The sequence below is a fragment of the Rhynchophorus ferrugineus genome, unplaced genomic scaffold, assembly GCF_030347505.1.
Source record: "Rhynchophorus ferrugineus isolate W39M unplaced genomic scaffold, kcgeb_rfMv2 rfM2, whole genome shotgun sequence".
In the NCBI taxonomy this organism is placed as follows: Eukaryota; Metazoa; Arthropoda; class Insecta; order Coleoptera; family Curculionidae; genus Rhynchophorus; species Rhynchophorus ferrugineus.
This window is the reverse complement of record NW_027472581.1, coordinates 75,497,234-75,522,682: the sequence shown is the minus strand read 5'-3', so window position 1 is coordinate 75,522,682 and position 25,449 is coordinate 75,497,234. Positions and strand designations below refer to the sequence as shown.

Below are 25,449 nucleotides of genomic sequence, written 5' to 3'. Positions count from 1 at the left end.
CGAAGATTTTTAATATTTAAAATCTTATTATATAATCCATTATCATTTAAATGCTAAATTATATAAAATAATTGGGACAATTATTTCATTCCTTTTTTACAAATACAAAGTAACACTAAAACATAAAATTAATTTTACATTGCTGCAATCAAGTTGATAGATAATAATTTTGAATGAACCACAGAAAACGAACTATAAAATAAAGAAACATTTTTATATATTTATATTTTGTACAAAATAAACTGCACGAGGAATCCAATTATTATTATTAAGGAATTCGTACACCTCCGTCTTGCTTATAACTCTATTGAAAAAATATTCTTATACATTCATTTGTGGTAATGAAATAGTAATTACTCTTTTTAATACATTTCAGCCACAAAAGCTTTTACGTATAAACATAAACAATGTTTATTTATTCAATATGCTGATTGAATACTACTGTATATATATATATATATATATATATATATATATATATATATATATATATATATATATATATATATATATATATATATATATATTATAAATCAAAAATAACTATAAACCCCTATGCTAAAATTAAGCTAAAAATATTTCCTGAGTGATGAAAAATTATTACCTATATAGTTTACTTTAAATCTTAACATTAACTCTACATTAAAAGAGGCCTTAACTGAACTACGTGTTTATTTATGAAATTATATACAATAATCAGTCTAACATCATGAGAAAATAATATTTCTAATGAACTCAACTCTCTCAACGGAGTATAAAAGATTGGCAAAATCATCCCATTTGATGATTTTTACTTTGTATCCCAGAATTTCTAAATGTATATTCTTTAACATATCTTGTCCTTTAAGATGCACACAGTTTTTCGTATATGAATCAGAATACTTGATCAAAAGTGCCAATTTCCTACAAATTAAAATTACAAATAGTATATATAATATAGCATATAATTACAATGCCTTTGGCAAACAAACAATAAAGGTGCTAAAAGTTCTTAGAGTGAACTTAAGCTGTATATATTTTAATATATACTAATAATATATAATATATTTTTAATATATTCTATTTTCACTTTAATTATGAAAAGTGGAGAATACAACAATGCAAAAAGAAATTTCATTATTGTGTAATACAATAAAGTGATTAATAGGTTTAAAATATTATCAAAGCAATAGCATTTTCTTAAAAAAAAGTGAGACATAAAAGTAAAAGTATTACACAAGTTGAAATGTAGTTTTGTCTCTTTCAGAAAGTTAGAAAGGTCTTTAAATTGGCTTCATACCAGAACACAGCTTAATAAACTTAACAAGTTGATACTTACAGATAGCAAATATACCACATGTACCAGATATTGTTGGCTGATAATGGAATATTGCAATATAAATTATAGAGTGATATTGCGTAATATTCCAGAAGGGATAATTTTTGAGCCATATTTTGTTGTATTAATTTCCAAAAGTTCTCTTTAAAGTTCAATTTGACCATTAATTATTTTAGTAAATATGAAACATTTCCATACACAGTGACGATTTGGTTCTTAGATCCAAAATAGAAATAACTAGTAGACTTGTCGAGAAAGGGTCCATCATCACCAGAAGTAAGTTCATAGGGATATACTAATTTTAAACCAGTTTTACGACAAAACAATTTGATTTTTTCTATAATTGCATTAATGTATGCAATTATAGAAAAAATCTACTTACATAGTTTGAGGATCGTTGAAATCGGTCGTCGGTTGTTGATCCCTATCCGTATGTATAACAAAATCTACTCTGTACCCATAAGGTAACTTTGAGTTTTCTAGAACTGAGGTTTTTGGAACAACGTTTAATAAGTATTCTCGAATACGCATGTGGCATCTGTTGCTCACATCATCGATGGCAACTAAAATTTTAAATAAAATTGTTAATAGATCTATATATAGTGTACTAATATAACCATATATATTATATTATATGAGTAAAAAAGGATCAACGCTTTTAATATTCAAATACGTTTTAAATATATCTCTTCAGAATATATTTTATATGTAAAAAAACTGTTCCAACGTTTTAAAAATAACCAGATTCATAAGTCTCCTCTCAGTCTTGACTATGTGGGTGCAGAAATCCATCCTATAAAACATCAACTCATTTTTAAAAGGTTTCCAACAGAAAATTTAGTCGTGCCTTGTTAAACATGTTCTCGATTTACGAACAATGCGCGTTTTTCAGCAAGTTGTGAGTAAACTGTTTCAATATGGACATAGCCAGCTTGTAAATTAACGGTTTGGCCACATGTTTAAAGAACTATATGCAACATCCACAAAGATGACCAAGTTCATTAAATTGTGAATAATTATTTTTTATATCTTAACAGATCCTATCTATTGTTCAGGTACTTTAAAATTAGACGTTTTAGATTCATCTCATGTAAGAATTCGATGGTTAATTTAGAATGGTAATATGTAATGTTTTAATTTTTTTATTCATTGATGTGGTAAATCTTAAAATTAATTGGAACGTTTTCTTACATTTGAAGCATGGCAGTGTAACTGATCATCCAAGTTTATCCATTATCATTCATTATCTTCCATTATAAGTCATTGTTAGTGATCCGATAGAGCCTAGATAACTAGTATACTGTTGAAATGCAGATTAAGCATATTTGATCACTTCTGTGAAGAAATAACACAGATAACAACGTACCAACTCCAAATAACTATGGGTTAAAATAAAATATCAAAATAAAATTATCAAAATCCTTCAAAAATTATTAACACCTTGTATAATATATAGTTTATAGAACGACGGTGTTATTGAGATTAAGACGACGATTTTTTTGCCCAAATTGAGCGCAATTGATACAAAGAACATATGCCACTACCGGTCGATACTCTTTGGGTCATCATAACGTAGGTCATGCACTTAAACTCAGTCAAGTTTCGAGTATTTTAAAATGAACCACTATTTGAACGATAATACATATTATGTACTCGTTTATATAGTACACACAGTTTGTTTCATTCAATTCAACCTTCCCTTATTGAATAATACTTATTGATTAAGAAACACTTACAATTTTTTTGAAAATTTTCGACAAATTTTTTATGAAACCATGGAATGTTATACTCGGGATTTTCCAAGCACATTGCTCTGTTCAGCTGCATGAGAATATATTTCACTCTATATGGATAACTGTCCTAAAAAAAAACAAAATATAATTTAAATGTATTAACTTGTAACTTTTTTTACATACATAAAAATTCTAAAATTTTAAATAGTTGAATATTTTCTTTAGAAATTTGACTCATCTATATTGATATTGATGATATTAACATATTGAAAACTTGTTTGTTGTCATAAAATCAATAAACAAAATAAGATTTAATAATTAATATATGCAAAATATACTATTTAAAATAAATAAGAATCGAAACTATTTTACAAACCCTAAAGTACGAATTTGTTAGCTCTATATCCAATTTATCCAAAAATTCAACATTAAATATTTGCTTGACAAAACTGTTAGGAATCCTATTGAAATAACTTAAGGACAACGCGGTTTGTAAATATGCTAAGGTACTCAACCTCTCTTGATCCCTAAAAATACAGAGTAATTGAATATTATGAAAATCTATTCTTAACACTTGTTATTTACCTTATAATGACATCTGTTACTACTTGAAAAAATTCATCTGGATATATCGGATAATAATTTAAATAATATAATAAGTTCAATAATCGTTCTGCATTGAAACCCATAATGCTGCGTCTATTTCGAACAACATATTCGACACATCTATTCAAAGTCTCTGGAACCAGGAAATCAGTCCGTGCGAAGTTGAAACATATGGTTTCAATAAATTTCGAAGATACTCGTTCAATGTTCTTTGTATATAACAGCATATCACTAATGACATCATTATCAATATCGTTCCTGAATATAGCTGCTTTTACCAAAAGACTGTTGGACATAACGTCGTTATTGTTTATAAATAATTTTTCCGTTGCTTGCAATAAAGAAGCTTTTATATCCTCTTTACAAAGTTTCGCCACTCTTCTTTCTATTGATGATGATAGTCCCAGCGTCTGTGAGATTTTCAAACAGTTAGGGATGGAAAGTTGCTTCACGAAGCTCTCGTGGTATGACTGGTATAATTTCATAAAGAACTTGACATCCCTACAATAAGCCAGAGCGAAACAAAAGCTAGTAAAAAAGTTTGACGGCCTGTAAAGCAATCTTTCATTGTAATATTTCTGAAGTAACTGTAATATATGGTACTCGAACGCATAATGTCGATATTTACTATTAATAGATGTAAACTTCAAATAGTTATCTGCTAGTTTCATGACACTCTCAATATCTTGTGCTCGTTTTAATATTTGACAAGCATTATCCCAATAACGTTGATTCATTTTAGTATCAGAAACTTTCAAATATATATAAATTTTCCTTAACGCAGTCAAATTTTCAATGGTGTTGTTATCGCTCAAATATTTGTGTAGATCTTCTCGAAACTGTATGGTGTTTATCGGAGATGAAAAAAAAATCAAGGAAGAAAATAATTTTAATCTTGCTTGACGATGGGTTTGTGAGTCTTCTAGCTGTTGCAGAAATTTTGCTGAACACCTTTGGATGGTATTCAAAGCATCACCTGGTTCTTGAATAAGAAAAAGCACCTGAATATAAAAAAGTATTATAGCCAAAATTATAACGTATTACACATATACACACAATGTATCACATTTAGAAGAAATATAGACATACCTCGTGAAGTAACTCCAAATCAGTAAAATTTAATTGATGTATGTGTTCCTCCATAAGTAAAATACATTTAGAAATAAATTCACTATAAGATAATCTCCATCTAGGGTGGTTAAATACTAGAATTATTTTTAATAAGGCATGAACATGTTTTTCCATTAATACCTTATCTTCAATCAATTTGTTTACCTTTGATTTGAATGATTTTAATATATCATCTGTTAATAGGTAGGAGATATTTTTTAAACAAATGGTTAAATACTCCAAGTCTTGAATATTTTCTATTTTATCTAAAATATACATAAATATATGTTGAATGTTAAAAATAAAGAAACAAAATTTACCTATATGCTGTACAACAACTGGTAGTAGGTTAATCACAATATAACATGGACGAACACTATTTTCTACAAAAATTGTTTTAAACAAATTTGCAGCTATTTCTAATGAGAAATTTTCCTCTAGGTTATTTTTTATTTGTACTGCCATAGATTGCATGAAATTGTTTTCTACAGGTACACCCAGCTTACGAAGGTGGAATATAGCATAACTAAGATACAGGGGGTTGTAAGTACTTAATTTTTTTTCTATACTGGATACAATAGTATAAAATTCTTTATATTCCAATAGCTTTTTAAAAAAGTCATCTCTTCTGGCACCCTCATCATTCATATGATAAAAATATATAGTTTGTATGTTGCTCATTGCCAAAATAACTTGAGTTAAACATTTATCAGTTAAATAGTCTGGATGCTCTTTAACAAACTGAAGTACTTCTTCCACTGAGGCACATTTACTCAAAATATTACTACTAATATCTGTATCATTACCAAATAATTTAGACCAAGAATATTCTTGTTGGAAGTTAGGTTCGCTATCTATATAGGGGTATAGATCTGTTGTTGCTTCATAATCGGTAGAAGTAAACTCGGTAGAGGAAAATTTATATTTACATTTTTCCTTAAAAGTAGATTTTGAAAATAAACCATCCGAATTATATGTATCTAAAGCCGCTAAATTAATATAACTCTTTTTGGATAAAACACGCCTTGTTTTATAACAAAGACCGCACAAATTAACTAAATGTTTTGAAATATTCATATTGTTGGGGTTAGTTAGCAACATTTTGTGAGGTTGTGTTTAACAAGATTCAAAATCATTTTTTTTTATGTAAATGAATAAAACATTTAAATTATTGATGCATTATGGGTAATTGATATAAATATGAGTGTTAAGCTATTTATTTTACATATAAATTATTTTAGGTCCCAATTATACTTTTCGTAATGTACACTAAAGCAAACAGATGAAAACTCTAAACGAGATTTAATTTTTTTTCATTATTACAGAAGCCTATGTTTATAATATTAAATTATAACGAATAGTATTAGGCATATAAAAATAATGTTAGTTATAGATTTTATAGCAGAATAGTAAGTTGCATAACATCATACTAGATAATTTAGAGTAACTTAGAAAATCATTTTTTGAAGATGAAAACATTTTCAACCATAATACATTAAAAATAGATCACTATAAGCTTATTCAATAAAATTATTATATAAGAACAGTAAAATATTTGTATGTAGAAATAAAAGAAACTATAAATTTCAGATTACGCCGACACATCAGAAGGATGCACTTGTGATTGACATTAGTATCCATGGATTATCAATTCAACTTTGTAAAACGCCTGTATATACATAGAATACTGGCAACCATATTTTACCCTACTCAGCCAATGCTTTCGATGCAAAAAATTATAAAAGTAAAAAAATAAATGGCTAGAATTATGGAAGTTAGATATTACTGCTTGATGATCCTATAAATTAATTAGCCAAGCTGCCTACAGGCCATATTGTGTCGCACCTATGCTAATTAGTTCAATAACATCTTAATCTTGATTGTAATCAAAAATAATAACAGAATAATCTATCGGCCGCTTATGATCTTTAAGTCGTCCATTTGGCGACTGCCAACTTAAGTGAGAATACTTCCTGCATAATTTGTAAATAACATATTGACCAAATGATAAAAAACTGAAGGAAAGTGAATAATAAAAATACATATATAATTATAGAAGATTTAAATGCATTGATCATGGTAATTAAAAGTCTATTTTAACAAGAGGTAGTAACATAACGATGCTTTTTAATAGAACCAATAGATCTTACCGATACACTCAGCCACTAAAAGAAAATTTAATCATTTTACTAAAGCAAGAATTAGAAAAACAGTATAGATGTGATTTTACTGTTCCTAAAAATTCTCAACATCTTGTACAATGTACTATTAACATAACAATAACAAATATATTTATATTACCTGCATATATACACTTATATACCATGTATTATTCTTCTATAGCCACCCACTTTGGAAACTTATTATATTTTCTGGTTATATTTTCTATAGTAATCGCGTTCGTTCAAGTTTAATGTCCGTCAACTTACCTGAAACAATAGAGAAAAAAAAATGTAATAAAGTGTTATACCATTTAAAGCTAATGTGAAATAAACATTATGAAAATTATGAAACAAACTTCAGTGAGATTAGGTTTGATATCATTATGCATATAATATTTTACTTATTAAGTAATAAATAATAAATATCTGGAGACACCTTGAAGTTATCTCTAATCCTGCTGTGGTCCCCAACAAGTTCATTCCAGGCCAGTATCAACTGCTAACTCCTTCAAACACAATTCCAAGAAACAAATGCTCCATGGAGAACGTTTGAAAATGTTAGCAATAAACAAACTTACATTGGACATTGAAGATTATAAACATCTTTAATTGTTCAACGCATATCGCTAATAACTAACCTGGAATCCCGACGCGACACTACCTGTTACTCCATCTGCGACAAATCAAAAATGCATTAATATTGTGTATAAAATATACAACAGGAATTTACCTTATGTTCCAAATCCTAGCGCTCTGTATGCTTCAGTCCTACCCCAATCAACGGAACGACACAACTCGTGTGCTCGACAATTTTATGAGTACCCGAATATTTCCTACACGAATAAATAATAATCCGATATCAGGCTCGTCGGGACCTTATTTTTCGCGGGGGTTGGACCACACACTACCGGCACAATAAACACTCAAACTCACTTAAAATGACCTAGAGCAAAAATAAAAATTATTAATTTAGTTGAAATATTGAAAATATGCCAGAAAAACTCACCGAACTTTCCTGAAGAAAGCGCCCGTGAATGCTGGCTCAGGTTAAGAAATTTCAATACCGGCTCCGAGTAACAATAAACCCCTAAACTAACAAATGATGCGATAGAACATTTCACTGACGAATTACAACGCTAAAACTGTTGTGAGTTTGAATTAGTATTAAATTTTATTTTGGCTTAACAAAAACAGTGGATTATTTTATGGCACCGGGGCTGGTAATGTTGGAAACGAAAGGCACGTTTTGAATAGTCCTCACAGTCCGTCTAAAACTTGAGGGAAAGTTCCAAGAATTCATTAAATTCAATCCGAATGGAGTCGCTAAACTTAATGGCCATTGAGACCCACATTAACACAGGAAAAAAACGAAGCTCTATAGAATTATCGATGAATTAAACTACGAGAACCCATCCTAATCATAAATTAATCGAATTTCCAGATCTCATAGTGAATAGAAGTTACAACAGACAATATCACATAATGTACCAGAATATGAGATGATTTACTGCTAACTGAATGGAAATATGCATCAGAACTATGCAGAGTATTTAGAAATTATAGAATGATTCAGAATAATTGGCCAGCCATATTAACTCATTAGGAGTGTCACATATGTAGAACGCATTGTCCAAAACCTGAAAATAGAAAAAAAATTATTTCAACTCATACGAAGGATGAATTTCTTATTCAATTAGTGTAATAAACATTATGATATTAATAATTAATCACATAATCCTGCTCACCTATTGTGGAGCGCAGCAGAGCACCGTAACGCAAAAAAGATCGCAATTGAAATTACTACTGAAAAAAATAGACATATCACACGTTAAAACATATTAATAAGCGATGGCATACAGCCACCTGAGATTACACCGTTATTGTACAATTATAACGAATAAAAGTTCCTTACAAATCTGCAGATTGGAATGCGCCGTTGTCAATAATCTGGAAAGATAGTCATTATTAAACCTATTATATATATATATTATTATATTTAAATATATTCAATTGATCTAAAATCAAAAAACTGGTAGTATACTACGTTTAATTTCACTCGAGAAAATTTAACTTTTAATTTGTTTAAAATAATTTAATTATGCATAATTAGAATAATGAATAATGGCAACGTTTATGGGGTCGCTAAAATTATTTCAAGCCACACTTATTTCTTTGACAAAGAAGCAGGATTTTTTAGAATGCAAAAAATGTTTTTTATATACAATTTTGAACAAATTTAATATTTTAATCCAGCGACGCAAAAAATAACTCTATTTTTCAAATTAAAAAATAACTATTAAAAATATCATTATTTATAAAACGCCTTCCTCCTTTGTTTGGATTAATTTCTGTTCTTTGTGTGGAAATTTAATTTTATTTTAATCATTTTACAGTTAACCAAATAATATAACACTGTAATAATATTTAATTTAAAAAGGGAACACAGTGTTAACTTGTTATAAAATTTATTTATAAAGAATATTAATAATCTTCTTAGACATTATTCAGAAAACTCATACAACCAAATATTTATTTCACAAAGAAAGAACAATAGTTGTCAAAATAATATACATTGCTTTACTACTGTATAATAATCGCTCAATAAATACTGTGTAAGAAAACATTGTAATATTAAAACATAAAAGTCAAACAAAACTAACAAATATTTAATACAAAACACAAAATATTTGCATTTTTGATATGACATGAATGCAATGTAGCTTCATTTCTATCATTTGATTTAAAAGAACACCAATATCGTCTCTCTCTCTCTCTCTCTCTCTATATATATATATATATATATATATATATATATATATATCCTTTATCATTTCAAATACTTCATGATCATCGTACAAGTTGAATCAATTTGCTTGTAGCGGCAGCTGTGGAGCTGATATAGAAGTTGTTTTTAACACTGTTGCATTGCTTGTATAGTAAATATCGTAAAAACAACCTTTTAAAACTATCAAATTGTTATAACTAATAGGATAATTTATGATTCTAACATTGGGTCTGTAAATTTTTCAGCCAGAACTATATAAAATATTAAAACAAATAAGAATAAATAATAAAAAATAAATAATAAATGCTACTTATTCTCTGTTTTTGACTTTATCGTTAACTATTGCTATTTTTAGGTTAGGAGGGGAATCACCAAGTTTTGCTCATTTTCAAAAAAGATTTCATTCAATTTAAGTACGATCTTGAAATAACTATGTATCAAAATTGTTTAATATTACAACATATGTTTTGCATCTGAAATATTTAAGCATATATTAGAATTAATCGTAAAAAGTTTATTGAACTAATCCTTTCAACCCTTCCTGTCTTTTATTTATAGTGTGATTTACACAAATGTAGAGACTAGGAGGCATAGAGTTTAATTTTTCTACAGTGATTAGGTTTTAATTTATGCACCGTATTTTGTGTTGTCTATGTATCGTTTATTTGACATTAATTATTTTTTATTTTTAACGATCTTATTAATTCACTTTATTTTAATTATATAGGTACTGACATTTATATGTACATATAATTTTTAAAAATTAATTTAAGTATGTAAGGTTAAAGCTAACTTCACTTTATTTATATCCGATGTCACCTTTCTGACATATATAACAATTCTTTCATCACAGTGTATATTTCCATTTCACTCTTGTACATAGATATTTCTATTAAATCTTCTGTGGGCGTACATAAAAAATATTTAAAGATGTATTATTGGAGGAATAACCGTTTTCCCGCACTTTATTTGTCGAAACTTATCTTGTGGACCTTTAAAGGGATTTAATTTTGGCAATAGTTACAACGCAATCCTTGAATTTTAATAATCTTAGTTAAATATGAACGCCAATAATGTTAAATTATTATTTAATCAACAGTATGGATTTTGTGAGTACTATATAAACTACTTATTTTGTATTACTATGTAATTATTTATATGTAATTGTATGTATTTCCTGTAAAGTATTATTAATAACATAATCTGTCTACAGCACCCTGGAGAGAAGCAGATAGTGTTATGCATAAATTACATTGTGAATCAGAAACAGATTTACCTTTATTTGATTCACCAATATTTGCCTGTAAAAGTGCTTTGAAAGATCAGAATGAACATTATGTTGGTATGGCAAATGAAGATGGAAAATTGGCTATAATGAATTGTGAGACAAGACAGAGGTAACAATCAATATGTCTATATATGTAACAAATGTAATAATATATTGTTTTACATCACTCTTAGGTACTGTACTGTTGCACATAATAATGCAATATTTGATTTAGCTTGGATGTTTGATCAAATGAAAATTGTCACAGCTTCAGGAGATCATACCTCAAAGCTCTATGATTTTGGTGATGGAGATTTTAAAGAAATTCGAATGTTTTGTGGTCACACAAGATCGGTAAAAACTGTTACATTCCGCAAAGATGATTCAAGTGTTTTTGCAACAGGTTTGTCTTAGTGTTTTAGATTATATAGTTAGAATAAATATTAATTTTCAGGAAGTAGGGATGGGAACATTATATTATGGGACACACGAACTGATCAAAATAATTTTATTGGGAGGGCAGATCGAACAATTGTAAATTCTCATGCAGGAAAAGATATTAATACACCAAGTAAATCAAAAAGGAGGCTGCAGCAGCCAGTAAATTCTGGTATTCTTTTAATTAATTATATGATGTAATTTGTTTATAACTAATTCATTTAATTGTAGGAATAAAAAGTGTTACTGGATTGGTGTTTCAGGATTATAATACTCTTATATCATGTGGAGCTGGTGATGGAATAATAAAAATTTGGGATCTTAGGAAATATTATAACACTTCAAAAAAAGATCCTCTTCCAAAATACACAATACCATATACCGGCAACACTGCTAAAAATGGTTTTAGTAACTTAGTTTTAGATAGAGCAGGTAATTAAACATTTTTTAATTTTTAAAATTAACTTATCTTGTGATTTTTGGTAGGTGTTAAATTGTATGCAAATTGTTTGGATAACACAATATATTGCTATAATGTGGCTACGTATGATAGCAAACCAGTAATGAGGTATACAGGCCATCAAAATAGTACATTTTATATTAAATCATCCTTAACGAAGGAAGACAATTATTTAGTTAGTGGAAGCAGTGATGAGTGTGCTTATATATGGAATTTGAAATATTCACAGCCAATTGTGAAATTGATTGGCCATAGTGCTGAGGTAATGAAATATGGCTTTAATAAATTAGGGTTTTTATTGTATTTGAATTCAATTTAGAGATTATTTATTTGAACTACTTATTTATTTACATTTTTATTAAAATTCAGGACAATACTATATTTAACAAATTTTGTCATTTGATGTGTGAAATATTTATTGTTTAAGATACATTTTATCATTAAATTCCCCCTAGTCGTCAATACTGGAAGAATAGACGCTGGGTGTACTGATGTTTAACTTATTAGTCCATATTGTGTTACTAATTTAGTTTGGTAATTAATAATGAATTTTGTTTATAGGTAACTTGTGTGGCCTGGTGTAATAGTAAAGTTGTTCCTTCATTGATAACATGTTCAGATGATATGAGCCACCGGTTGTGGACGATATGCGGTGATGACTGTTCTGATAACATTAGAGGCAAGGCGGAAGTATTACCCTATCAGAAATGTGCAAAGCATCCGAGAAAACGACTGATTAGTTACGGCATAGAATTAACTCCAAAGAGATTAGTACGTCAATGTCCTAATTGCCAAGAAGCTATGGTTTCAGATATGTTATGCGAAAACTGTGTCCCTACAAGTCTTAAGCGTAAAGCCGAGGACGATTTATGGAACGACTCTAAGAGAGTGTCAACTGAGTTTGGTCCTAGACGTCTGTTCGGTTATATAACTACCAATGTAAAGGATAAGGAATCGGTTAAACAACTGGAGAAAAATGATGAAGACTCCATTAATTTAAAGTCGCTGGATACTGCATTGGATTCATTCAAAAACAGCGTTGCAAGAGAGAATGAGGCTCCCACATCACCAACTGTTAATTTACCTAATTATGTTATGGATGGTATGGCACCCCATTTGAATCTGTCACCTCCAAAGCGAAGGAGTCAAGACTGGCTGACGAAAATACGAATTGAACGCCAGTTACGCCAGGACATGATTGAAAGGACTATGGGGCCGCAATCCCCGAAAATGCCAAAGCTCGAACAGGAGACCCCAAGAAGTAGTAAGAAAAACGCAATGTCAAGTCCTCTATTGCGGTATTTTAAGGTTACAAACAGCAACACCAAAAATGATAATTTAAGTTGCTCATCAAAATCTCACAACTGTAACTTTTTCAACAAAAAGTCCAGCTATGAGCAGACAAATTAGTGTGATATATATATTTATTCCATTTTTGTGTTTATATTTGCCATTTAAAAATCTCGATATTAGGTAGTTAAGAATTTTATATTATCGTTCTAGTTTGTAGAAACGCGTATGTGCCTATCCTAATACACCTATTCAATAGGTAGTTTTAAGTTTGTTTCTATGTTCCTTTATTTATACCTTGTATAGTATTAATTGTTAATCCACTCTGACTGAAATAAATTCGTGTATTTTCTATTGTTTTAATTGTGTTTAATTCAAACCTAAATATAATTTTTATTTGTACAAATATGTTTTAATTCTTAGTATAAACTGTTTTTAATAAAAACAAGTTTATTTAAAGAGAGTTTGAAAAAAGATAAGTATTATTTACCTATTCCTATATAAGCTTTAGTTTTACTCATCTTCGGTCTATAGACTAATTCCGCGTTCTAAGAACTTGAACTTAGATGGAGAGGCGATTGGAGTGCTCTTTTTGTTTGATTAATTCTAAATGTTTTTCTTCATTTTTCTTAGTAGATCAGTCTCTTCTGATTTCACCAAGTGAACAGATTGGATTTCAACGTGACATTTATGTTTGCCAGCAATCATAACAGATCCATTTTTCATTATCGGTAATAAAACGACACAAAAACCTTTTTATTTTATTCAAAGAGACTTTGAGTTAAAATTCGCATAGAAATCAATTTTCTTCATTTGCATCAAATCAAAAACGAACAAAAGTCTTCAGTAACATCGATAGGAAATTCCATATTAATACAACTGCTATTTGACGTTTTTTCGCCAAATAACTAATCTGCCATCTTCAACTCTTTGAAACGTAGAGTTCAAACATTTTAGATGTTTTTCTACTTATTGTTTCCTATTTGATTCTTCTGGGTGTATGTTCTAATATTCGCTACTTTTCAAGTGATTTATGATTCCTAAAAGCTCCGATTATCTCGCCCGTATTCTTTTTACATATGGAAAGCGGGTGTTCCGCAAAGAGCTCTTAATACCCTTATGTGCTATTGCGGCGTTTTGATTTTTTATAAACTGCTCTAATGTACATCGATAAAAAGAAAAAAGATATAATCTCCTATATTAGAAGACTTTACATGTTGTGAATTATTTAGGATCTATGGACCATTAAAGACACTTCAACAATGGAATGTCCACTGAAAATCTATATCTTAATAAACAGACTTATCTGACATTTTATAGGTATTTGTAATATAATGCTGTAAATATTGAATATATTATGTTTTGACCATTCTTTTTAATTGTAGTGTACGAAATTTATTGAATAATCGACATACCAGATGTAATATAAACAGCTGAGTAAAATTTGTAAACTTTTTTGCTCTTAATGTGAGCAAACCAAACAATATAGTCTCAAAAATAGTGTGTATACACATTCATAAGTAATGTGAAATTAAACATATTACACAACTGTGAGCAGGTACATTTTTTCTATATAAGATAATAATAATAAGATATAAAATAATATATAAGATATAAAACTATTGATGATCTAGAAAAATAAAAGGCCATATATATTATCTAATAATAAGTTTTAGATATGAGGAAATACTTTTAAATTCACAGTTTATTTCAGTTAGTGAAATTGGGATGCCCATAGAAATTGATTCCTTAACAATTTTTTTAATAACAGGAAACATTTTTTGTTATGTAATTGCCTTGAATAATAAAAAAGAAAACATGATATAATAAGAACATAATACATTTAATCATCAATTAATAAATTTAATAACCTTTTTGTTCTAAGAAGTACTTTACAGCATTTACATGATCACCATTTATCCTAATATAACCAACAAATTCATTAACCTGACTTCTCAATATTTGGAAAACCTGGGGCTGCAAAAATTCTTTTAATTCCTTCTCTAAGAGCCATATATCTCCTTCAATATTTTTAAGTAAGGTTGTTCGCTTTATACCGCGCTGCGTAATATGTAGATAGCAAGGAAGCATATGATTCTTTGTTCTTTTTATAAAATATGGTCGATCAGCTAATTCATCTGACTGCGGTTTCCAACCTAAAAAGTCCATATTAAACTTATTCGCAAAATAACATTTACAAACCTGATGGGTATGAATCTTTCTTTATTGGAGGAGGAACTGTTTTTAGTGGTAAAACTCTTTCTACATAGCTCCAATCGATGGGGTCTTTAGTTACTTCATATGGAGTGTTAATTTTACCAACATCTTCGAGGAACAGGGATGATTTAAAGCTAGAGTTTCTAGATTGAATAGATACCTAAAATACTTAGTATTTTCATTTGGAAATAATATAACAATTTAACTTACACTTGATGGTATCAGTGCTGGTAATCTATTTGCAAGACTTCTTAATTTCGGAATTATAAACATCGTAAATTATATATACTTTGAATAGAAATACTTAAATAACTGTGATAAAAATATTTTAGGTTAAAAATATAGGTTAAATTGAGATATCTTAGGCAACTAATTCAAAAACGAATTTTTTAAGTTGCCTATATTAATAAATATAGAATTTTTATAATGATGCTTTGCAAAGATGATATAATACCATTTAAATATTGTATCAAGGAGGTGAACTTCAACTGATAGTTGATTTTAGTTTGATGGAGCAAAAAATAGTAGAACAATTAAACCGATTATAGACTACATATTATACACCAAACAGTATAGAAATAATGTTATAATAACGATGACAAAATTCACAAGATTCATTATAAATGTCATAAATATTCTTCTTTTAAAAGGAATTCTGACGCCTCTAAGCTTGAAATATTCTAGGCAAGGGGCAAGCAAGATAAGTTTTGTGCATTTTTCATCGAAGTTGTGATAGAAAAGAAGTTATTCAATTAAGATGTATTCGAGTATCGATGCGCAGTCCATGAATAGTTCTAATGATGCAATTTAAAATTGTTTTTAATGTTCCCCAAATGAAACGTGAATGACTTCTGTGATGAATATAATTTTTGAACAAAGGATACAACGATAAAAATGGATTGTATTAGAATAGCAGAGAATGATATGAAAATAGAAAGTTAACAATGTTTGAAGTCAGAACGGCTGTGAAGTAGGTGTAGTTCCGAAGCACCAATAATATGATACCGGTTCAGAGTTAGATATTTATCCTATAATACTTGCAAATATGAGCAGGCTATTATCTATTAGAATTCGTGGAATTAAATGTATGGTAAGAAATATTTACCAAAAAATAAAACAATGAAGAAAAAATAAAGTTGTATAATAAAAAAAGCGCAGTAGTAAAGGCGGTTCTCCTATTGTTGGGATAGTCGGGTGTTTGAATCTTGCAGGGGCATGGTCGTAAATTTATGATTGTGATTTTCCTTAGGCAAGAGTGTAAAATCCGACAAGGAAAATGATCTCAGTCACGCCAGGAGCCAAGCTGAGTAAGACCGGATGTCTTCTTGAATGATTTCTAAGTTGGTCACTCGCCAGTAGATAGACTTAATGCCGCGGACCGTGGTTCGGAGCCTACGTTAAACTGTAGGTCCAGTCCAGATAAACCCTCGCTGGTAAAAAGGTGGTGACTTTAAAATATAAAAAATATATATAAAGGGCATTAGTAATAAATGGTTGCAAGTTCTAAAAATTTAATAGTTTATTTATATGTACAACTTTATTACATATGGCGTGAGTTATATATAAAAAAACAAAATCAATTTAAAATTAAAGACTAGGTTTGGCTAGGGATTTTTAATAGCCATTTTTCGTTATTCAATTATCTTACAAAAACTTACATAATACTAGAAGTTATTAAAAACCTAAAAAATTCATTCGAACAAGTATTATAAAAATAAATATAATATATTAATTTATTTATGATAATTAATTTAAAATGGTTTATAGATTGTTATTCGTCACGTCTGGGACATCTTCCGCGCTCTTTCATATATGGACCGTATTCGCATTCTATCATTCCACACTTACGGTTCATTATGCACCTGAAACAAAATACATTATTAATTGTGAATACTTGTTAATTACAAGTCTACTTACAGTCTGTCGGTGAGGCTGTAATATTCTTTCCCTTTTTTCATTCTTAAGCAGTCTTGGTTGGTTTCATTGCAATCACAAAAGCAATTTGAGTATTTGATTATTGGGATAAATTCTTTTGGACATTTGCATCTATAAAAACAGACTTGTTCAAGTTATTGTTTCAAGATTAGTTCAATACATGGTACTTGAATGTCAATATCAGTTGAGGTTCTTTCCAGTATAAATTAATATTCGAAAATCAGGTTATCTAGTTTTAAAATTAGTTTAATTCAGAGTTTTAAAAAAGAACAGATTAAAACAACGGATTGTTTTGTGAAAATATAAATTTTATAGAAATATTTGATATGCTTACTTTAGTTGTATATTCTCAGGTGGTTGTTGAAATCTATCTGAAGATTTCAGTATCAGACCTGCTTTCATAGTAATTGCACTTGTATCTGGTGTAGCTATACGTTTCTGTCTTTCTGTGGCATTTTCGACTGATTTTTCTTTACATTCGCATTCGGTATGATTTGAAAAAATCAGTTTCTCAATCTTTGCTTGATCAGATCCTAACTCCTTCACCTGTAACAATATTAAAAGTTCAGCATTTTGTACTCTTTTATTCTACTATAATATATTTTACTATAAATATCACCAGGTGTACCGGAAAGTCATTACCGCTTTTCCTAACAGACATATGGTCTGTTCAAAGTTATTTTGTGCACACGTCATTTAAATTTGTGCCATTAAAACGTCGCAATGTTGCCCCATCAACTGTGAGTTTTAGTTCCGTTTGGCTTTAACATACAACAAAATTCTAATCTAAATAAAATAATTGAATAAATATGTTATCAAATATAATTTATTTTAACATTATAGTACATCTAAAAATTACAGTTATAACCTCTTGTCACTATTGCTTTTAAGAATTTTGCATACGTCTGATAACCGAACGACTTTGACAGGCTCATTTGTTTACGTATTCGAACTAATCAGACAACATTACGGCTATCAAAATTGCGACAGGCAATACATTAAACGTCTTGATGACGTATGTACAAAAAAAACTTTAGACTATATGTGATTTTTGCTGCACGAATTATTTTTATTCTTTAATCAGAAGAATAGTCATCGTTTGCTGGTAGAAACTTACGATGAGGATGTTCTAACTTTAAAACATGTGAGGTCTGGTTTCCAAAATTCAAAAGTGGTGATTTCGAAGTGCAAGGCAAAGAACGTTCTGGTGGACCAAAAAAGTTTGGAGATGCTAAACTGCAAGAGTTATTGGGTGAAAATCCAACCCGAATTACGAGCAATGGGGATTTTGAGATTTTACGGTTATTAATTGATATACTGAGAGTACTTTTAACAAAAAACTTTATTTAATACATCTATCTAAACAGTAGAAGACTTTATATAAAAATTAACTAATGAATTAATCTATATACAACAACCACTAATAACGTGGTTTCTCTCTTAACTAACTCTTCTGTATATCTGACAACCACATAACTCAAAAGTTCCTAAAAACTAGTAACATTTCATTATTGTACTTAACACAGATTCCCACTTTTAACTAAAGAAGAAATATTGGCTTTAACAGAGGAGAATCCAAAAAATGGGAAAACGGTTGTCACATTAATTGAATGACAGTCAAATAGAAAATCGAAACGTCATCTGTGAAATGCTGCTTCAAAGGTATGATCGGAAATCATTTCTACATTGAACAGTAACGGGTGATGAAAAGTGAAATTGTTCTGAAAACCTTAAGCGCAGAAAATCATGGGTATCACCTGACGAAGCCAACCGACCGACTCTAAGACCAAGACGTTTTGGTGGCAAGATAATGCTTTCTGGCGTGGTGTATTACGAACTGTTAAAAACTGGTGAATCAATTAACCGCAACAAATGATCAATTTGAACCATGCGTTGATCGAAAAACGCCCGAAGACACGAAATGATTTTACGGCAAGAAAACGCGCCGTCTCATAAACAGTCAAGGAACAGTTGAAAGCATTTGGATGGGAAATATTATCGCACCCGCCGTATTGCCCAGATCTTGCACCGCCTGACTATCAACTTTTCGCATCAAGGACACGCGCTTACAGAGTATCAATTTCGAAGAAATTAGAAAATGGCTCCATGAATGTTTTTGCTAAAAGGACAAATAGTTTTTTCGGTTAACATCCATAAACTACCTGAAAAATGGGCAAGATGTATAGAATCAAATGACCCATACTTAAATACATTTTTGAAAATATAATAATAAATACATTTTTCTATTTTCTTAAAAACTATGTAGTTTTTTTTCCGAAAAAAAAAGGTAACCATTTAAAGAACTAAGTAACTAATTATTGTTTGCTATTGTTATTAATTTAGTGATATGTTTTATAATCATTTTGTTAAATGTATATGAAAAATTGTCTATGTAAGAACTGCGTATATTACATATACACTATTTTGCATTCATTTATTTGTTGGAACATTCTATCATTCTATCAACTGACGTCTGACGTTTCCTGCACGCTTGGCTTGAAATATAGCCTCCAAGCGTTGTTTTGTTTAAATGCAGTTGAAGATTACAAATGTTTTTAGATCCGGGGAGTGATGCTGTATTTTGTTTTTGAGATTAATTGTCGAGTACATTAAAGCGCCATATTGAACGTAATATCGGTTATTTACAATAATTGGTCCCCATTTATAATTTATCGGATGAAAGCGGAAGTGCAGATGACAATTTACTTTTTTGTTGTGGTTAGCACGTGATGCTATTTATGGTAGTGGGTTATTTTTAGTATATTTGGACAATGACAAGTATGCCAATCTCATAAATATACATCAAAATATCCCGTAAAAGGATTTAGCTTCCATTAATACAAGTCAATTGAAAAGTCCCCAGCCTACCATAGTAAAATAATTTTTTTTGGCAAAATTAGTTTTTTTATTCAACGTAATTCCCTTCAAGGGTGATGCACTGATTATAGCGACCCACCAACTTTTCGTTACCATTTTTGTAGTACGATTTGTTCTTTGCTTCAAAATAGGCCTCCGTTTGGGCGATCACCTCTTCATTCGATGAAAATTTCTTCCCAGCGAGCATTCTTTTGAGATCTGAGAACAGGAAATAGTCGCTGAGGGCCAGACCTGGAGAATACGGTGGATGAGGAATCAATTCGAAGCCCAATTCATGGATTTTTGCCATCGTTTTCACTGACTTATGACACGGTGCATTATCTTAGTGAAACAACACTTTCTTTTTCTTCAAATGTTGCCGTTTCTTAGCGACTTCGTCCTTCAAACGGTTCAATAACGCTATATAATAGTCGTTGTTGATGGTCCTTCATTTTTCAAGGTAGTCAATGAAAATTATTCCATGAGCATCACAAAATATAAGCGCCATAACCTTGCCAGCCGACTGTTGCGTTTTTCCACGCTTTGGAGCGGTTTCATCGGATGCAGTCCGCTCGGATGACTGTCGGTTGGACTTCGAAGTGAAATGATGGAGCCATGTTTCATTCATTATTACATATCGACGAGGTTTCTGATAACTTAGGTTTATTACGCTTGATAATCTTCAAACACTGCTTAGAATCTTCAACTCGTCGTTGTTTTTGGTTAAAAGTGAGCTCGCGCGGCACCCACTTTGCATAGAGCTTTCTCATACCCAAATATTCGTTAATGATATGATGTACACGTTCAGCTTATATCTTTAGAGTGTCTGTTATTTTATTCAATTTCAATTTATGGTCGCTCAAAATCATTTTGTGGATTTTTTAATGTTTTCGTCGGTAACAACCTCTTTCGGGCGTCCACTGCGTTCACCGTCTTCGGTGCTCAGTGAAATGACGTAACTTAGCATACCAATCCTTGATTCTCATTGGTTGATTTTCCTGGAGCAGTGTCCAGAAATTCGGCATAAAGCAAAGTTTTTGCTTCAACTGTATTTTTTCCCTTCAAAAAATAATATTTTTTCAACATGCGAAATTCCTTTTTATCCATTTTTTCGCAATAACAAAAGTTGCTTCACTCAAAATGCTATAATTCACAAACTAATAATCCGACAGCTGTCAAATTTATACTAGCATTTTTTGAGGGTTAGGGCTAACTAAAAACACGTGGATTTAATTCTAGTATCGCCATCTATGTGTCATGCTGGATACTTTTCAATTGACCTGTTATTTTAACAGAAAAAGATAATTAAATAGGAAATTTAAAGGTTATAAAATTTTCAATACCGGTACAATTTTTGTTAATGTTCTATTTTAATGGACCTACCATATGAAAATATTACAATGAGGGAGGTTAAACAAATAATAGTGAGATAGATTCTAAAAAAGTTTTCGGATATGATTTAGTAACAAGTAGCAAAAATAATAATGATTCTCAAACTAGGAAAAACACCAGAAGATGTCACCATCTACCGGCCCATAAGTTTACTACCAATAATCTCGAAAGTTTTGGAGAAATTATATATAAAGAGGCTTAATAATATAATAGAAAAAAGAAAGATTATACCAGAACATTAATTTAGGTTTCGTAATAAGCACGGGACCATATAACAAGTAAAAAATTCCTGGACATATCTCAGGCTTTTAATAAATTATGACACACAGGTTAAATTAAAGAAATTCTGTTATTGTTCTGTTAGAAATTTTCTGTTACTAAAATTTTCGCTATAAAATAAGACGATGAACTCACTGAATTGCATCTAATATGTTCATGAGTTCCGCAAAACAGTGTCAGTCAGTCCGATACTGTATGGCCTATATATGCCAATCTACCAACCACAAAATCTATGAAGATTCAATTACAGCATCAAAGAACCTCCAAACACGCCTTGATAAAATACAATTGTTGCTGAAGACATGGCGTATTAAAGCAAATGAAACAAAATCTATCCATGTAACATTCACTCTGCGTAGAAGAACATGTCCAGCAATGAATATCAATAATTCCTCAAGCTGAGGATGCTAAATAACTTGGTATGCACTTAGACCGATGCCTAACTTGGAAGAAGCGCATACTAGCTAAACGAAAACAAATGGGACTTAAACTACATCAAATGTATTGGCTTATCAGTCGCAAATCCAAGTTATCCTTAGATAACAAGGCATTATTATACGAATCAATACTCAAGCATATTTCATATGAAATCCAACTATGGGGTACTGCTAGCAAGTTTAGTAATATTGCCTTCATATAAAGGTTCCAAAACAAAGTATTGCGTGTACTTTGAACACTTTGAATACTTTGAAGCCGGTGTCGAATTCAAACAGATATATTAATTTAGATTTGTTTTGTGGGTAATTTAACTTTGGGTATATGTCACAGAATTATGTTATTATTTTTGTATTGTTTGGGCTCGGCTCGGTAATAGTTAAAATAATATTGCAAATAAATAGGTTTAGGTGGGTATTAAGCTAAATTGTGTGTATATAGTAGAATATAAAATACGCGTAGTAATAGGTTAAATAAGGTTTCTGTTTACTTTTATTTAGTTATTACAATTATTATTACGTACATATTTTGGTTTAAAACGGCTTCTTGTGTTAAAAATCTAAGTTTGATTATTTTTTACTTTTTAGTGAGTTTCTTATTTATTTTCTGAACTCGGTTCAATTTGATTGTTAAAAATATTTTCTTTTTTCTTTTTAGTGTTAGATATTTACTCATTACATTACGCAGTTATTTTGTTAAGTATTACAATGGTTAGGCCAAGTAAAGGTGCAGCCCGAATGAAAAATAGCAATAAAGAAACAATGATTGAAAATAAGGAACGCTTAAGCCCCCTGGGCCCGCTACCTAGCCTACCTGGGTGATTTTACAAATGCTTTAACCAAACTAGAACAACAGAAAGTCATTATTCCCACCGAGAATCGAACCCACAACCTCTGTATGTGAGCCGAACGCTCTAATCACTACAGCATAGAAGCCCTTGCTGCAATATTTTTACGGCTTCTCATATGATATGTTTAGTGCTTAAAAAGTAAATTGATCGGTTTTTGCACTGAACGACTTCCGATCTTCCCTCACATCAGCAATAACATTATACACAAATATCTGATTATTTTAGATAAAAAAATATGTGAAAACTTTGGACTTTGTCTTGGAATTTGAGGTTTTCCTTCGATTTCCCCAGATTCCGCCATTAGATCCTAACTTGCTTCCAATGGGACTACCAAATCGGTGAACATAGATTAGAAAACATATACAGTGGAACATAGAATCTCCTCCTTTTTTGAAGTCAGTTAAAAACAAACGCTTGTGTGTTAAAAAATGTATGAAAAAGTCTGTTTGGGGGCCTATTTATAGAAAATGGCTAACAGGACTTAAGATAATAGAGATAATGTAAATCATAATGTAAAAGTCTTCATAAGAAATAAAAATATAACAGGAATATATTATTTAACAAATATACCCTACAACAAATTTGTTTGTTTAGTTTAGGCGACCATTTCGGTTTCTGCAAAACCCTCTTAATGATGGCTGGCTTCAAATGATACTATCGAAATCGATTTGAACCCATTGTATATTAAATTTAATCTATAATTATATATATATTTCTAACATCTATAAATATATAAAGTTGTTAATGCATATGCAGTTGGCTTATTTGGATGTAATATTTCACACAACGCTGTTTGTTTTCACTACGAATGACTCCGATTTGTACGTCCCATCTTTATTGAAGTTGTTTATGTTTATTCAGTACTTTCCGGTTTACTCATTATCTTTCTATTGTTAGTTTTCATTGGAGTGCGTTGCTTTTATACTTAACAGGAAGATATCCATATAGGCAAGAAGGCAAGTGATACACAAATAAATATTTTTTGGATTTAGATTATACTAATATTTTATTATGGAAATTGCTACAATGTTAAGTTTTTTTGTGATAATATATAGACAACTATATTAGATTATTTGACAACTGTATATTTTGTATTTTCTTTCTTTCCTTAAATTAAATATTGTTATTAGTCTTTGTCGACCATTTTACAATTTGTCTCTACCGCGACTTCAAACTGGGTACTTATCTAGGAAGATCCATTGCTCCTTACTTAGTCTCTAATAACACATGGGCACAAAAGTGCTGGGCCCTAATAAAGAAAATGCGTTTTTTCTGTTCAAAATTGGCTAACACTACTCAGAGTCATCAACATGTTCTTGTTTTTGGTCAATAGTGAGCAAACGCGGCACCCAAATTGATATCTTTACCATGTTAGTAAACTTACGCAACGTCAATTTTTAACTTCACATTTTCTGATATTACCCCCTCATTTGGACGTCCATTGCGCTCTGCATCATGGGTGTCTCTACCATTACTGACTGATAAACAGGATTTATATCTATTGTATATTCTATATCATTCGGTTGGAATACGTTAGCTAAATGTTATACGAATAATTTAGCATTTTCATCGTTGCGTCGAACCCAACAATTAATTAGGTTTTATTAGTTGTAACACTTATTAATAGCGCATTGCAGATATATTGTACTTCATGATGGAAACAGGAATGGTTAATAACACCTTCTGTTTGGATGAAGTCAAGAAGACACAATGAAGAAGAAATTGACAAATGATGGAACTGTGACCTATTCACTTGAATGAAACTTTCTGAATATGATATGACTCAATGCTCCCAATTTCTAAGACAGGGTCATGGGAGTGGAAACAAGTAAAGGTGAGTACAAAATTAACATATGATAAATGTAGGAAGTGTTATTGTAGAGTGTAAAAGATTTATGTACACAGATATGTGTGTAATTGTTCAGAATATATATGAGCATTTGGTTAAAATGTGTCAGGAGAGAAGTTTAAAAGTAAAATAAAAGTTTTTTTTTTAAAACCCTACACGTCTCATAATATACCTACGTACGTACTTGTTTTTGTGTATCAAAGAAATAATGTATTTTTATTAAGAAAGATGTATACAGGTATTAACAGAACAAACAAAGGAGAAATGCTAGTGATATCAAAATGTTTTTGCAAGAAAAAACACTGTATTGAAGGATACAAGAACTAAGCCTAAAAGGTAAATATGCTCTCTAAAGGAAGTAAAATATATTACTTGGATATACAATTGTTATATATAATGAAATAATGAGGTGGATTAGGCCTCCAGGAGATACAATGACAAACGGACCAACTCTAACTCATTGGTGG

The 25,449-nt window shown here is 30.2% G+C and overlaps 4 protein-coding genes and 1 long non-coding RNA gene across 9 annotated transcripts in view; 2 read left to right on the top strand and 3 right to left on the bottom strand.

Moving 5' to 3' along the window:
• Window positions 1-654: 654 nt before the first annotated feature.
• LOC143190503 (FAST kinase domain-containing protein 1, mitochondrial) lies at window positions 655-5,922 on the bottom strand. 4 transcript variants are annotated; one of them, XM_076394824.1, is made up of 8 exons: window positions 5,088-5,879; window positions 4,933-5,033; window positions 4,747-4,862; window positions 3,637-4,658; window positions 3,428-3,578; window positions 3,055-3,178; window positions 1,701-1,881; window positions 655-903 (listed from the first exon to the last, which is right to left on the bottom strand). In XM_076394824.1, the coding sequence occupies exons 3-8, from the start codon at window positions 4,798-4,800 to the stop codon at window positions 708-710; spliced, it is 1,728 nt and encodes a 575-aa protein (XP_076250939.1). In that variant the 5' UTR covers window positions 4,801-4,862; window positions 4,933-5,033; window positions 5,088-5,879; the 3' UTR covers window positions 655-707. The 4 variants fall into 4 exon arrangements, with proteins under 4 accessions (XP_076250939.1, XP_076250938.1, XP_076250941.1 ...); XM_076394823.1 differs by having other exon boundaries at window positions 4,747-5,033; window positions 5,088-5,922; XM_076394826.1 differs by lacking the exon at window positions 5,088-5,879 and having other exon boundaries at window positions 4,909-5,024.
• A 127-nt stretch (window positions 5,923-6,049) lies between these two features.
• Window positions 6,050-6,537, top strand: LOC143190504 (uncharacterized). Its single transcript, XR_013004261.1, has 2 exons — window positions 6,050-6,176; window positions 6,358-6,537. It is a non-coding gene; the product is annotated as an uncharacterized LOC143190504 (long non-coding RNA).
• Window positions 6,538-10,638: 4,101 nt separating this feature from the next.
• On the top strand, window positions 10,639-13,532 carry l(2)dtl (WD40 domain-containing protein denticleless). The gene is made up of 7 exons (XM_076394813.1): window positions 10,639-10,823; window positions 10,928-11,111; window positions 11,176-11,384; window positions 11,436-11,591; window positions 11,651-11,851; window positions 11,906-12,141; window positions 12,441-13,532. Exons 1-7 carry the CDS (start codon window positions 10,775-10,777, stop codon window positions 13,287-13,289), a joined length of 1,884 nt encoding a protein of 627 aa, XP_076250928.1. The 5' UTR covers window positions 10,639-10,774; the 3' UTR covers window positions 13,290-13,532.
• A 1,461-nt stretch (window positions 13,533-14,993) lies between these two features.
• On the bottom strand, window positions 14,994-15,752 carry mRpL49 (mitochondrial ribosomal protein L49). The gene is made up of 3 exons (XM_076394822.1): window positions 15,597-15,752; window positions 15,372-15,546; window positions 14,994-15,325 (listed from the first exon to the last, which is right to left on the bottom strand). The coding sequence occupies exons 1-3, from the start codon at window positions 15,657-15,659 to the stop codon at window positions 15,033-15,035; spliced, it is 531 nt and encodes a 176-aa protein (XP_076250937.1). The 5' UTR covers window positions 15,660-15,752; the 3' UTR covers window positions 14,994-15,032.
• Window positions 15,753-16,890: 1,138 nt separating this feature from the next.
• LOC143190500 (uncharacterized) overlaps window positions 16,891-25,449 on the bottom strand; it is a 203,588-nt gene continuing 195,029 nt past the window's right edge. For both annotated transcript variants that reach the window (XM_076394815.1, XM_076394814.1), the window contains exons 6-8: window positions 17,656-17,867; window positions 17,304-17,432; window positions 16,891-17,248 (exon numbers count right to left, since the gene is read on the bottom strand). In XM_076394815.1, coding sequence (XP_076250930.1) covers window positions 17,158-17,248; window positions 17,304-17,432; window positions 17,656-17,867 — 432 coding nt within the window. In that variant the 3' untranslated portion in view covers window positions 16,891-17,157. The remainder of the gene's footprint in view (window positions 17,249-17,303; window positions 17,433-17,655; window positions 17,868-25,449) is intronic.